This window comes from Solanum pennellii, chromosome 8 (assembly GCF_001406875.1).
Source record: "Solanum pennellii chromosome 8, SPENNV200".
In the NCBI taxonomy this organism is placed as follows: Eukaryota; Viridiplantae; Streptophyta; class Magnoliopsida; order Solanales; family Solanaceae; genus Solanum; species Solanum pennellii.
Genome location: NC_028644.1, coordinates 13,135 through 24,883, shown reverse-complemented (window position 1 = coordinate 24,883; position 11,749 = coordinate 13,135). Strand labels below are relative to the sequence as shown.

At 35.7% G+C, this 11,749-nt stretch overlaps 1 protein-coding gene across 2 annotated transcripts; it reads left to right on the top strand.

Moving 5' to 3' along the window:
- Positions 1–7,244: 7,244 nt before the first annotated feature.
- Positions 7,245–10,949, top strand: LOC107029045 (glucan endo-1,3-beta-glucosidase 2-like). Of its 2 annotated transcripts, none has more exons than XM_015230339.2 (4): positions 7,245–7,311; positions 8,968–10,221; positions 10,319–10,343; positions 10,492–10,949. In XM_015230339.2, exons 1-4 carry the CDS (start codon positions 7,245–7,247, stop codon positions 10,649–10,651), a joined length of 1,506 nt encoding a protein of 501 aa, XP_015085825.1. In that variant the 3' UTR covers positions 10,652–10,949. The 2 variants fall into 2 exon arrangements, with proteins under 2 accessions (XP_015085825.1, XP_015085826.1); XM_015230340.2 differs by having other exon boundaries at positions 10,495–10,938.
- The last annotated feature ends 800 nt before the right edge of the window (positions 10,950–11,749 follow it).

The window sequence follows — 11,749 nt, the reverse complement described above, 5'->3', positions numbered from 1 at the left end:
TGGAGGGGGGGGGTGGGGGGTTATGCGTGCTTTGGGACTCGCCTGACTTTGAAAATGGGTCGGACTGGATGTGGGGGCCAATCGGCTACATAGCCAAGGTCTTTACGGACGTCCACAAAAAATTTGGCATTTTTAACGTCGGAATCCGGATCACCAAAAAATTGGTGTGTTATAGCACACGAAAATCATTGAAATAGGGGGTATGCGCTTCAGGGCTCGTTTGACCTTGAAAATGGGTCGGACTGTCCGAGAGAGAAAACCAGTTGCATAGATAAGGTCTTGATTAACGTCCACAAAAATATCGGCATTTTGGACGTCAGAATTCGAATCACCAAATCGTCGAAATGGGGGGTATGCACGCTTCGGGGCTCGTTTGGCCTTGAAAATGGGTCGGACTTGCCGTGAGGGCCAACTTGCTGCATAGCCAAGGTCTTAACGGACGTCCACAAATTTTTTTGTCATTTTTGATGTTGAAACTCGAATCACCAAAAAGATAGTGTGCTATAGCACACAAAAATTGTCAAAATGGGAGCAATGCGCATTTAAGAGCTTGTTTGACCTTGAAAATGGATCGGAGTGGTCGTGAGGGCAAACTGGCTGCATAGCAAACATGTTCACGGAAGTCCACAAAATATTTCGACATTTTTTACGTCAAAATCCGAATCATCAAAAAAATTGTATGCTATAGCACACGAAAATCGTCGAAATGTGGGGTATGTGCGCGGCGGGGCTCGTTTAACCTTGATAATGAGTCAGACTTTCTGTGAGGGCCAACCGGCTGCATACCAAAGATGACATCAAAGTCAAGCATATCAAGTTCTACTAGTTCAACATAAGAAACTCTATTGGGCAACATTATTGGACAATTTCTATACACCCTTTTTGCAACAACCGACTCACCCATCGGGGTAGACACTATAAAAGGTACATGGAAAATATCGAGAAAAATGTCAAACTTTTTATCTACTAGAGGAGTAACAAATGATAAAGTAGCACCGGGATCAAGTAAGACATATACATAAATAGAGAAGACTTTCAAGATACCGGTCACCAAGTCGGGAGAAGTCTCTTGCTCATCCCTAGAGCGGAGAGCATATAAGCGGTTTTTTTGGAGCCTCACTTGAACCACTTGATTGAGCTTGACCACTACCCTTTTCATGACCCCTCGCATTAGGACAATCCCTAACCTTGTGCCCACTTTATTGTGAAAGACCAGATCGGCCCGTTCTGCCATAAGTACCTCCATATTCCGCTGAGTAGGATTCACCACAACCAAAACAATTGTTCGTCCTTTTAAGACAATCACCATAGTGCTTCTCGCCACACTTTCCACAAGTTGGCTTTTCTGTTGGTGAACTAGTGCCCTTTCCCTTCTTAGGTTTAGGGTTAGACACCCTATCACCACTAGCCTTAGGGAACTTGGAAAGAACTTGATTAGGAACCCACTTCTTAAATATAGGCTTGTCTTGTATCTCAAGCCTATTCTTTGAACAACCTCCATCAAATGATCTTGCCCTCTTAGCATCTCTACTCTTCCTCTTAGCCCTTGCCCCCTCCACATGTTGGGCATGCACCATAAGACGGGAAATGTTCATGTTGTCATGTAGCATAGCCGAATGATACTCCTCTTGTAAATCATACGACACCCGTTCACAAAGTGGCTCATTTCATCTTTAGGATCGGAAACCAAAGAAGGAGCATATTTTGACAATTTAGTGAATTTCAAGGAGTATTCTTGAACATTCATACCTCCTTGGCGAGGGTTGATGAACTCCACCACTTTAACTTCCCTCTTCTCCCTAAGAAAGAACCGATCAAGAAAAGCCTTCTTGAACACTTCCCAAGTCACGGGTCCACCTCTTAAAGGCCTATTGTCCCTCCATTGAACATACCACGCTTGAGCCACATCCTTGAGTTGATAAGTGACTAACTCGGCCTACTCACTAGTAGACAACCCCATAGCAAAAAGTATCTTATAGACTTCATCAATGAACTCTTGGAGGTCTTCTTCAACCTTGGACCCGTAGAAAGTAGGAGGATTCATCTGAGTGAAATCCCTTAGACGGGAGGCCATAGTATCATCTTGCTAATGAGCTCGGGGTACAACCTCCCAATTAGCTTGGGCCGTCATGGCTTGGGTTTGAGTAGTGGCGGCTTATGCTTGGGTAGTGATGGCTTGGTCAATTTGCAAGAGAGCGGCCCTTATGTTCTCATCCGTCAAAGGAGGAGGATTAACCGGGGCTTGGTCATCATGATCATATTCCTCAAAAGGAGGAACTTGATCACCACGGAGAGGAGCTCCCGCATTGGAAATCTCCTCTTCAAGTATTCGGGCCGCATCCCTTCGAGTGTTTATTTCCTATAATCACAATAGTAGAATTAGATGAAAAAGCACGCAATAAGTATACTCTAATGTCGCGATATTGGATTTCTAAGAAAGTGAGAGCCTCCTAAGCATCACATAGATTCCTATTCATAAGTGTGGCGCGCTTCACAATTATGAATACGAATCTACATAGACGTGGTTGAGAGAGACATTGACTCAGAGATATTCAACCTAATACTCAAAAACCAAGTTTTTCATATCCGGGTTCACCCCCTAGATGTAACCGGCGTCATTGTCCTCTTTGAGGACTAAAACTATCCTCTTAGCTTACATCATTACATTCATAGGTCAAAAACGCAGAAAATTTAAAAATTTTCATTACTTCTACTTGGAGGTTTACATAGACCTCTACATACAGATAACACTATATATATCGAGTTTACATAGACCCTTCGTATAGGAAGATTACTTAGTCTTCTACTTTTATTGCACATAAGTATATAAAATATAACATAGACATAATATTCATAATAGTCGTCTCATGTCATAACCATCTAATAAGAGTGTAAAAACTTGGGCATAACCCATACATCAAAGTAAGAATGCCTCACATGGGCTATAAAGTGTTTCATACTAAATGGAAAGAAAGAACCATAGAAGTCTTTAATTAAAAAGAAACTCCATAAGCTAGATAGTGGCATCACCCTCGAAAAGTGAGGACCTACCCTACTTGGATGAAGAAGAGATCCAAGCCTTCTTTAAGTCGTCTTCAAAGAACTTAAACGACCAAAACCTAAAATGTTGGGGAAAAGGAAGAAATCCCAAAACCCTCCCCTATCTTGGTCTTCAATGGTGTATTCCAATAGAGAGAGAAAGAAGAGAGAAGAAAGAGAGTTTTGTTTTGTGAGTTGTAATTAGTCTAATGGGGTTAGGGTCTTTATATGGGGGTTCATTCAGTTAATTAGGCTTCTCTTAATCCCTAACTAACCACCAAACCCCTTAATTAATTAGTTATGACTTACTTAAAAACATGCAGGAAATTGCAGGCCCCATCGACGAGACCACGATAGACGGATTGTTGGTCCATCGACGGCCATGCCCTCCCTCTGTGCTGCACATCTGTAGTCTTGGTCAGAAACTATGCAAATGAGGACTCTTGTGATTTGGATAAGTGTTGGTCGACGGATGGCATCGACGCCCCGTCGATCAACACACACACTGTCGTCTGCCTCTCGTGGGTGCACACTGCCCAGGCAGTGTTTGACCTCACTTGCAAGGGTCCTCCTCAAGGGCCCTCGGTTGGTCATTAGGGAGTCGTACTCGGAGGTTTTGACCATGAATCTACTTAAATATATGATAGACACCCTTCCACCAATTTTCATCATTTTCCGACTCCTAAAAGCTAGTCAAATAGGCTAAGCACGCTAGTACCTCATTGAACTACTTTTCGGACGTCATGAAAGTTCTTGGACGTTTTGGTTCCTGGACTTCCTAAATGACTTATATTCATTTGAATGGACCTTAAAACAGTGTCTAAACCTTATGACACTCATGTTAGGCTCTAGAACACGTCTTGGATTTTCGAAGTGTTATATCAGGTAATATAGAGATAGAACTAGCCTATTAGTTATGAAAATCAATGCTCCAAACGAAATAAAACTTACCTACAACACCTTATGAGTAGTTTACTAAAAATTTAGGGATAATGCCCAAATACCCCCTCAACCTATGCCCGAAATCTCAGACACACACTTATACTATACTAAGGTCCTATTACCTCCCTGAACTTATTTTATTAATAATTTTTTACCCCTTTTCGACCTATGTGGCACTATCTTGTGGGCCCAACGATGGTTGACTTTTTATTTCAAACTAGTGCCACGTAGGCTAAAAAGGGGTAGAAAATTACTTATAAAATAAGTTCAGGGGGGTAATAGGACCTTAGTATAATATAAGTGTGTCTCTGGGATTTCGGACATAGGTTGAGGGGGGTACTTGTGCATTATCCCAAAATTTTAACATTGTTTATGTACATAGCTTTTGCACGAGGACTGGAAAAATTATTTATATAGAGTTTAGTGTGTTCTATTTCTAAATATGTGAAAAATAATTTTTACATATAAATTAATAAAATAAGTTTGATAAATTATATTTTAAAATTATTACTTTGTGTTTTCAGTAATCAAATACTACTAAATTCCCCCGTTAATCATTTTCATCTTTGTAATATTTTTTTTAAATATTTAACATAGTTTTAGAACTCTTGCATTTTTTCTCAAAATATATTTTGAAAAAGAGAATAATATTTTATCAAAAACAATTTTTCTATTCAACAATAACAAATCTAATATGTTCTCAAAAGCAAAATATAAAAATATAAAATACACACAAATTTTGATATTATTCAAAAACTATTTAAAAAAACTTTCAATTTAAATAAAACTTTCAAATTTTAAATCCATTTCTACCAAATAAATTTCCCATGAAAAAGTTCTGACCCCTAGTCCCCTACACCTCGAAGAAGTTAACATTAGAACATCCTACGAGAAAAAAGGAAAAAAATATTGCAGTTACATATGAAATTGTCTAAACATATTTTATTTAAAAGATTAAATAAATATGACCGTTGGGAACCAGCTGTATATTTTAATATTAGTTTAATTTTTCTACAAAGTACAATTTTTTTTATTTTTCTTTTTTTTTTACTTTAGACTGTCTATGTCTGTTTTTGGTCTTAAAGAAGTCTGATGTACTAGGACATTTACATGACCAAAAAAATGCATTGATAAACACAAACAAACAAACATGCACAACATGATAAATTCACTAGCTAGTTCTAACGGCTACCTACACAAAGTGCTTTTTGTTTGTTTCAATGGAAATATTTTTTTATTTATTTGAGATCGTTTGGTATCCAATTTGAAGATGAGTTATGTAATAATTGTATAAGTTATATCACGTTTTATTATTTTGTTAGAAGTTAAACTCTTCAAGTATAAAATTAAAGGAAAATGTCCAAATACATTATCAAACATTGAAAAAAGATTCATTCATAATATTCATTAAAAGTTTGGCTTATTTATGTTATTTTATTTGAGAAAAAAGCTCATTCATTTTATAATTTGTTAGCTGAGATAACATAAATGAACCAAACTTTTAACGGATTACATAAATGAGTTTTTTTCTCAATGTTTGATGACATATATGAACATTTTTCCTTTTTCAAAAAATGATATAATTAATGACGTGGTCTAATTATAATTGACCATGTGTTAAAAATGATTTTACAAAATAAAAAATATTTTTAGTTGAGAAATAATACATAGATGAGTCTTTTCTCAAACATAATAATATAAATGAATCAAACTGTTAACGGATAATATAAATAAATCTTTTTTCAAAGCTCAATGATAAATTAAATTTATTTAATCATAATAAATATAATTTAGTTGTAATAAATAATTTGGTTTAAATGTTGGGCGCAACTAGGCTCTAACCTTGCATTATATATATTTTAAAAACGATCAGTTAGAATATACATAAATAATTTACTCAAAAACTAGTAAGCTACTATGTCCTTTTCTTTTTTTAAGCTAGGCTTGTATTTAAAACCTTGTTTTTTTTAATTGTTTTATTATTTGACTGGTAGGTCACACTGATTTGCCATTTCCATATTGTTCTTGGGACAATAATTCTCTATGTTAATTAATCATAATAATAATAATAACATGACTCAATAGTAACTTACAAAATTTAGTTTTCAATATTCTCATGTGATTAAAAGAATCTTCAAAGTGATTGTTTTGTACAGTAAATAAATAACCAATAGTACTACATCATTCAATTAAGGTGCCTTCAATTAATGAATCTGTCTAACTCCAATTCAAACTTAAAAGCATAGTAAAATAAAATTAGAAAAAATAAAAGCAAAAACAAAACAAAGATACAATAATATGAAGTGATTACATGTTGAATTCCGAAAAACAAAAACAAAGATACAATAATATGAAGTGATTACATGTTGAATTCCGCGGATCATGATTAAATAGATAAGATATCTCTATTTTTAAATAAAGAATTTTCTATTTAAATTTTGAGTAGGAAAAGATTTATGCTAAACAATAATTTTTTCTTAAATAAATTACCAAAAGTTAACTTACAAGAGAAAAATTGTTCATATTCATGAGAAAAATTTTCAAATTCGTTAATAACACAATCTTATATTCACGACTTGATATAGGATCAAGTATCAATATAAAAACGAGCGAGTTCTACCTTGATATTGTGTAAAGAAACGAAGTTTAAGCCTTACTCAATATTCAAAAATTAGCTTAAAAGATGAGTATTATTCAAATTTATATAACGGGATCACTTATTTCTTTTTCATCTAAAATTTTTATATGATAAACTTTATACGTAAATCTGAATTAATTGAGTACAAAATAGATAAATAATTGAAAAAAAAGGGAGGTATTTCAATTTCTGACAAGAAATCCATGTGATTGATAAAATATATATATATATATATATATATATGTATTTTTTTTTTGCACTATGAAAATTTGAAGTCAAAGTTAAAAATTGGAGTAAAATTTAGAATTTAATATATATATTATGCCAAAAAATAAATATAAAAAAAAAAAAACTCTCTTCTTCTTTCTTCTTCTTCTCCTTTCTACTACAAATTAATACCTTTTCACCTCACTCTTGCCCCACTCTCTGTTTTCCTCTACTTTTCTCTCTCTCTCTGGGGATTCTGTTTTTACATTTTCATATTCTCTTCTTTCCACTATATACACTTTAACTTCTTGCCCTTTGTTCAAAGATAGCATCTTTATTATTTCTTCTTCTCTAATCTTTATTATTTCTTCTTCTCTTCATTTTCTCACTCTTTTTCATTTTTCTCAAGTGGGGTTTAATGGAAACTAACAAATCTTTGCTTTTCTTGCTGTTTTTAGCTGTTTCTGCAGTTCTTGCTGATGAAGGTGAGCTATTTTTATAAGTTCTTGTAATGGAAAGTGTTGTTTTAGTTGGTAATGTTTTTATTTTAATGTGATAAGATATAAAAACTTGTTCTTTATTGTGCATGTGTTGGACCCTTCTTAAAACTTGAAGATTCTGTTCATTTCTTTCATTTTAAGAGATATTAGGTAAGTATTATAGTTTAAAAATGTCGAGTATGTAAGAGATGGAGTATGAATCAGGGAATCTTGAGAAGAGATATAGTGAGAAGGAAGAAGTTTAAAGAGTAAAGTTTCCAACTTTCCTATTCCTTTTGTCTTTTTCTGTATGTAGTTTAGTTGCTTGGTTATTTATGGGAGAGGAGGTGGGGTTTTGGCCTAAAGTGCAAAATCATGTACATCCTGTAGAGCTGAATGTACAACTTTTTTTAATTAGGGTGTTTTCAACTGATCTAGTGGTTAATGAGGTGGGTGAAAAACACAGATGAGGTTCAAAATCTTCATAACGAAAGGAGTTAAGGTGACTTCTTGAGTTCTTCCCATTTGCCTTAGTATTGATGGACAGAGTTATCCGTTACTTCTTGGTGCACGGTATATTTTGGCCACCTGCTACCAAAAGAGGGGAAAAAAAGAGAAGCTTTTACTACGGCGTGTCATCCGATGTAGTGGTGCTTAATGAAGTGGTTGAAAACTATGTGAGGTGTCTGAATTTACGTAGACACTAAGGAGTTGGTTGAGTTCTTCCCATTTATCTAAGCATCGGTCATCAGAGTTATCTCGTACTTCTGTTGGTGGGAGATAGCAAGTAGAAATAAAGAGAATTTTACTAAGGGGTAGCGGTAAGGTCTGCGTATATCTTACCCTCTTCGGACCTCACTTGTGTTAAAGTTTTGCTTTTTCTCAAGTAAAGAGTGAATATATGTGTTAGGCAACCGAAACCAGATCTCTGAGATTTATAATCATGCATGAGAAAAAGAACAAAGAATAGAACAAATATCTCATATGCAAAAAAAAAGCAGGAAGAACCTGATGTACAACTAATTTCATGTGCTTTTTAATACTAGTCCACATTGGCATGCTCCCAGATTACCAGCAAGTTGGCCAAGTACATGGTCCCAGCTTCCCATTCTCAATTTATTATCTCTTGGTTATGATTCTGATTTGGAATATTGTGCTTCTAGTGTTCAATAATTGATGCATAAACAGCACTCTAGGTGTGACTTAGAGGTCAATAAAATGTGTTACAACCAAGACAAAAAGCTCTAGGTGATTTCTTCTGATTTACCTACTCTGGTGACCAGTTATTTGGTGTCCGTGCTAATTGGAGGGATTAGGTACCATACGGAATAGTCGTGTGCACCAGTTAGTCTGGCCACTACAGTAATAAAATACATAATATTGATGCATATTTAAATAAGTTCCTTTTTTTATACCAAGTAGTTGTTATGATTAAGTTAAAACCAAGATTTTCAAGTAGATTAATAGATAGATGTCCAAGCTCATTTTTCTGTCTCTTGTCAAACTATCATGTGGAAATGTAGAATGAACTTCTTGAACCCTATCATATTGATGGATTAAATTGTTTGTTAATTGTTAGATGTAAAATATGACCTATTACTTGAACTTGGATATAGTGAGAAGAGAATAATATTTAGTTCAATTTTTCCGCCTTCCATGCAGATGTCTTTATTGGAGTAAACATTGGAACGGAGCTCTCGGACATGCCACATCCAACTCAAGTAGTTGCACTTCTTAAAGCACAGCAAATTCGACATGTTCGCCTCTTCAATGCTGACCGTGGTATGCTCCTTGCACTTGCAAATACAGGCATCAAAGTCGCTGTTTCTGTGCCTAATGAACAGATCCTTGGTGTTGGTCAGTCAAATACCACTGCTGCTAATTGGGTTACCCAAAATATTATCTCACATTATCCAGCTACCAACATTACAACCATATGTGTTGGTTCCGAGGTTCTATCAGCTCTTCCAAATGCTGCACCGATCCTTGTCAACGCCCTTAAGTTCGTTCATTCAGCCCTTTTGGCATCGAACCTGGACAGGCAGATAAAAGTTTCAACACCTCTAGCTTCTACCATCATCCTCGACTCGTTCCCCCCATCTCAAGCCTTCTTCAATCACAGTGTGAAGCCAGTATTAATACCTCTGCTCAAATTCCTTCAGTCCACTAATTCTTATTTCATGCTAAATGTCTATCCTTATTACGACTACATGCAATCGAATGGTGTTATTCCGCTAGATTATGCTCTCTTCAAGCCTCTAGCTGCAAACAAAGAAGCTGTGGACTCCAACACACTTTTGCATTATACTAACGTCTTTGATGCAATGATCGATGCTGCTTATTTTGCGATGGCTGATGTCAATTTCACCAATATTCCTGTTATGGTGACTGAATCAGGCTGGCCATCAGTGGGTGAATCGAACGAACCTGATGCTACTGTAGACAATGCCAACACATACAACAGCAATCTGATAAAACATGTGCTAAACAAAACCGGAACTCCCAAGCATCCCGGTATTGCTGTTAGTACTTACATCTATGAGCTATACAATGAAGATGCTAAGGCAGGGCCTTTGTCAGAGAAGAATTGGGGACTATTTAACAACAATGGCACACCAGTTTATATTCTACGGTTGACTGAATCAGGATCTCTTTTTGCAAACAATACTTCAAACCAGACTTACTGCGTTGCAAAAGAAGGGGCGGATGCTAAAATGCTACAGGCTGGTTTGGATTGGGCTTGCGGAACTGGTAAGGTAAATTGTGCACCATTGATGCAGGGAGGACCGTGTTATGACCCAGATAACGTGGCTGCACATGCTACATATGCTTTTGATGCTTACTATCACATGATGGGGAAGGCTCCCGGGACTTGTGACTTCACCGGGGTGGCTACAATCACCACAACTAATCCAAGTAAGCATTTTGTCAATCTAGCCAAAAATTATGTCATTTCCTTTTTAACAGGATGAAACTTAAAGAGACTAATTATTCTAATATTTGCATATTTCAGGTCATGGTACTTGTCTATTTTCAAGGTAACTTTCCTGTCATAATGTATTAGTGTTATGAAACAATGCACTTTTTTAAACCTTTAAATCAAATCTTTATCAGCGTTTGTGTCTTGCGAAATAACTCCACTTTAATTTCGCAACTAAACTATTTTGTTAAATGTTGGTGGTGCAGCAGTAATGGCAAAAACGCTACTTTCCTAAATGGCACAGCTCCAGCTATGGACTCCACGAGCTCATCAGCCTATCCTGCCCGGTACTTAAACAACAACGCCTTTTCAACAACACTGATGATGATTCTAGGAACTCTAGGATTTAGCATGGTTCTTTTGTAGTATGGCAATCTTCTTCAGCATTATTTACCCGCGATGGATGGTGCCCATTGCACATTTTTCTTTTCCAAGAACGAGACTAATTAGTTATCGTGGATTCCCTTTACATTTTCAGAAAAAGGAAGTGAGGTTACTGATCTTCAGAAGCCACATAATTTTGTACAAATCCATGGAAGGAGAGAACCTGTTTCTTTTGTCAGTGTAGGGTGAAAAATTGAACCAATTTAGGAATTCTTTATATTTGTTCTATTGGTTTCCCTAATATGATTATTGGAATACCAATTTTCTTATGTGGCATATAGATTCTGTTGTTCTTTTCAATTTCAATTTCATCCAAATTGCGTTAAGAGGCATGCACCTGTGTCTTGTGGTTGCTTCAACGATGTTTGTCCATGTTATAGTGTCTATGGTGGCGGCAGCCAGAACAACCAGACTCGAGCTGCTAAAAGTGGTGGTTGTAAAGTTGTACATTGATGGCTCGAAAGATGTTACAAGGCTAAATACATGTACAAGCCTTTTAACATGAGCGGATATCTCATTTAGACACATGAACAAAATACGAGTGCTGGTCTGTTCCCATATGGACCACACGAGCATGATATTGTGTTCGATTGGAGCAAGTCCGAGTCAAAGTGTCTAAATAAGATTTTCAACCAAAGAAACAATTATTTGCAAGTTGAGGAATTTTAACTAACATTAATTGGCATGAAGAAATTACTCACAAGTTGTTTACAAGAATCAAAGTAACTAAATATGGTAATTGCGTTTTGTATCTGAATTAAATAATGGAAATTTTGTTTTATGCAACTAATTATTATTACAAGTATAAAAAGAAGGCTTTGATAAGTTCTCTATGAAAAAAGCTTAAGATGTAAATGTTATAAGAAAGGCGAATAATCTAACAATGTGTCTTATCATAATATGAAGATGTTAATGTGCTAATATCATCTATATGAATTGTAATGAAAGGATTTATGCTCCTGCAATTCTTATTGAACTATTGATGATGATGATTATACAACGGGTAGAGCCTATGACCTAAACTAAGTTATGATTAATGATAAAGGCTTAAAGACATTTCAAAAAGAGACTCTCTAATAT

Coding starts and splice junctions, on each gene's coding strand:
- LOC107029045 (XM_015230339.2), top strand. CDS start 7,245: ATGGAAACTAACAAATCTTTGCTTTTCTTGCTGTTTTTAGCTGTTTCT. Junction 7,312..8,967: donor TGCAGTTCTTGCTGATGAAG/GTGAGCTATTTT, acceptor CCTTCCATGCAG/ATGTCTTTATTGGAGTAAAC. Junction 10,222..10,318: donor AATCACCACAACTAATCCAA/GTAAGCATTTTG, acceptor TGCATATTTCAG/GTCATGGTACTTGTCTATTT.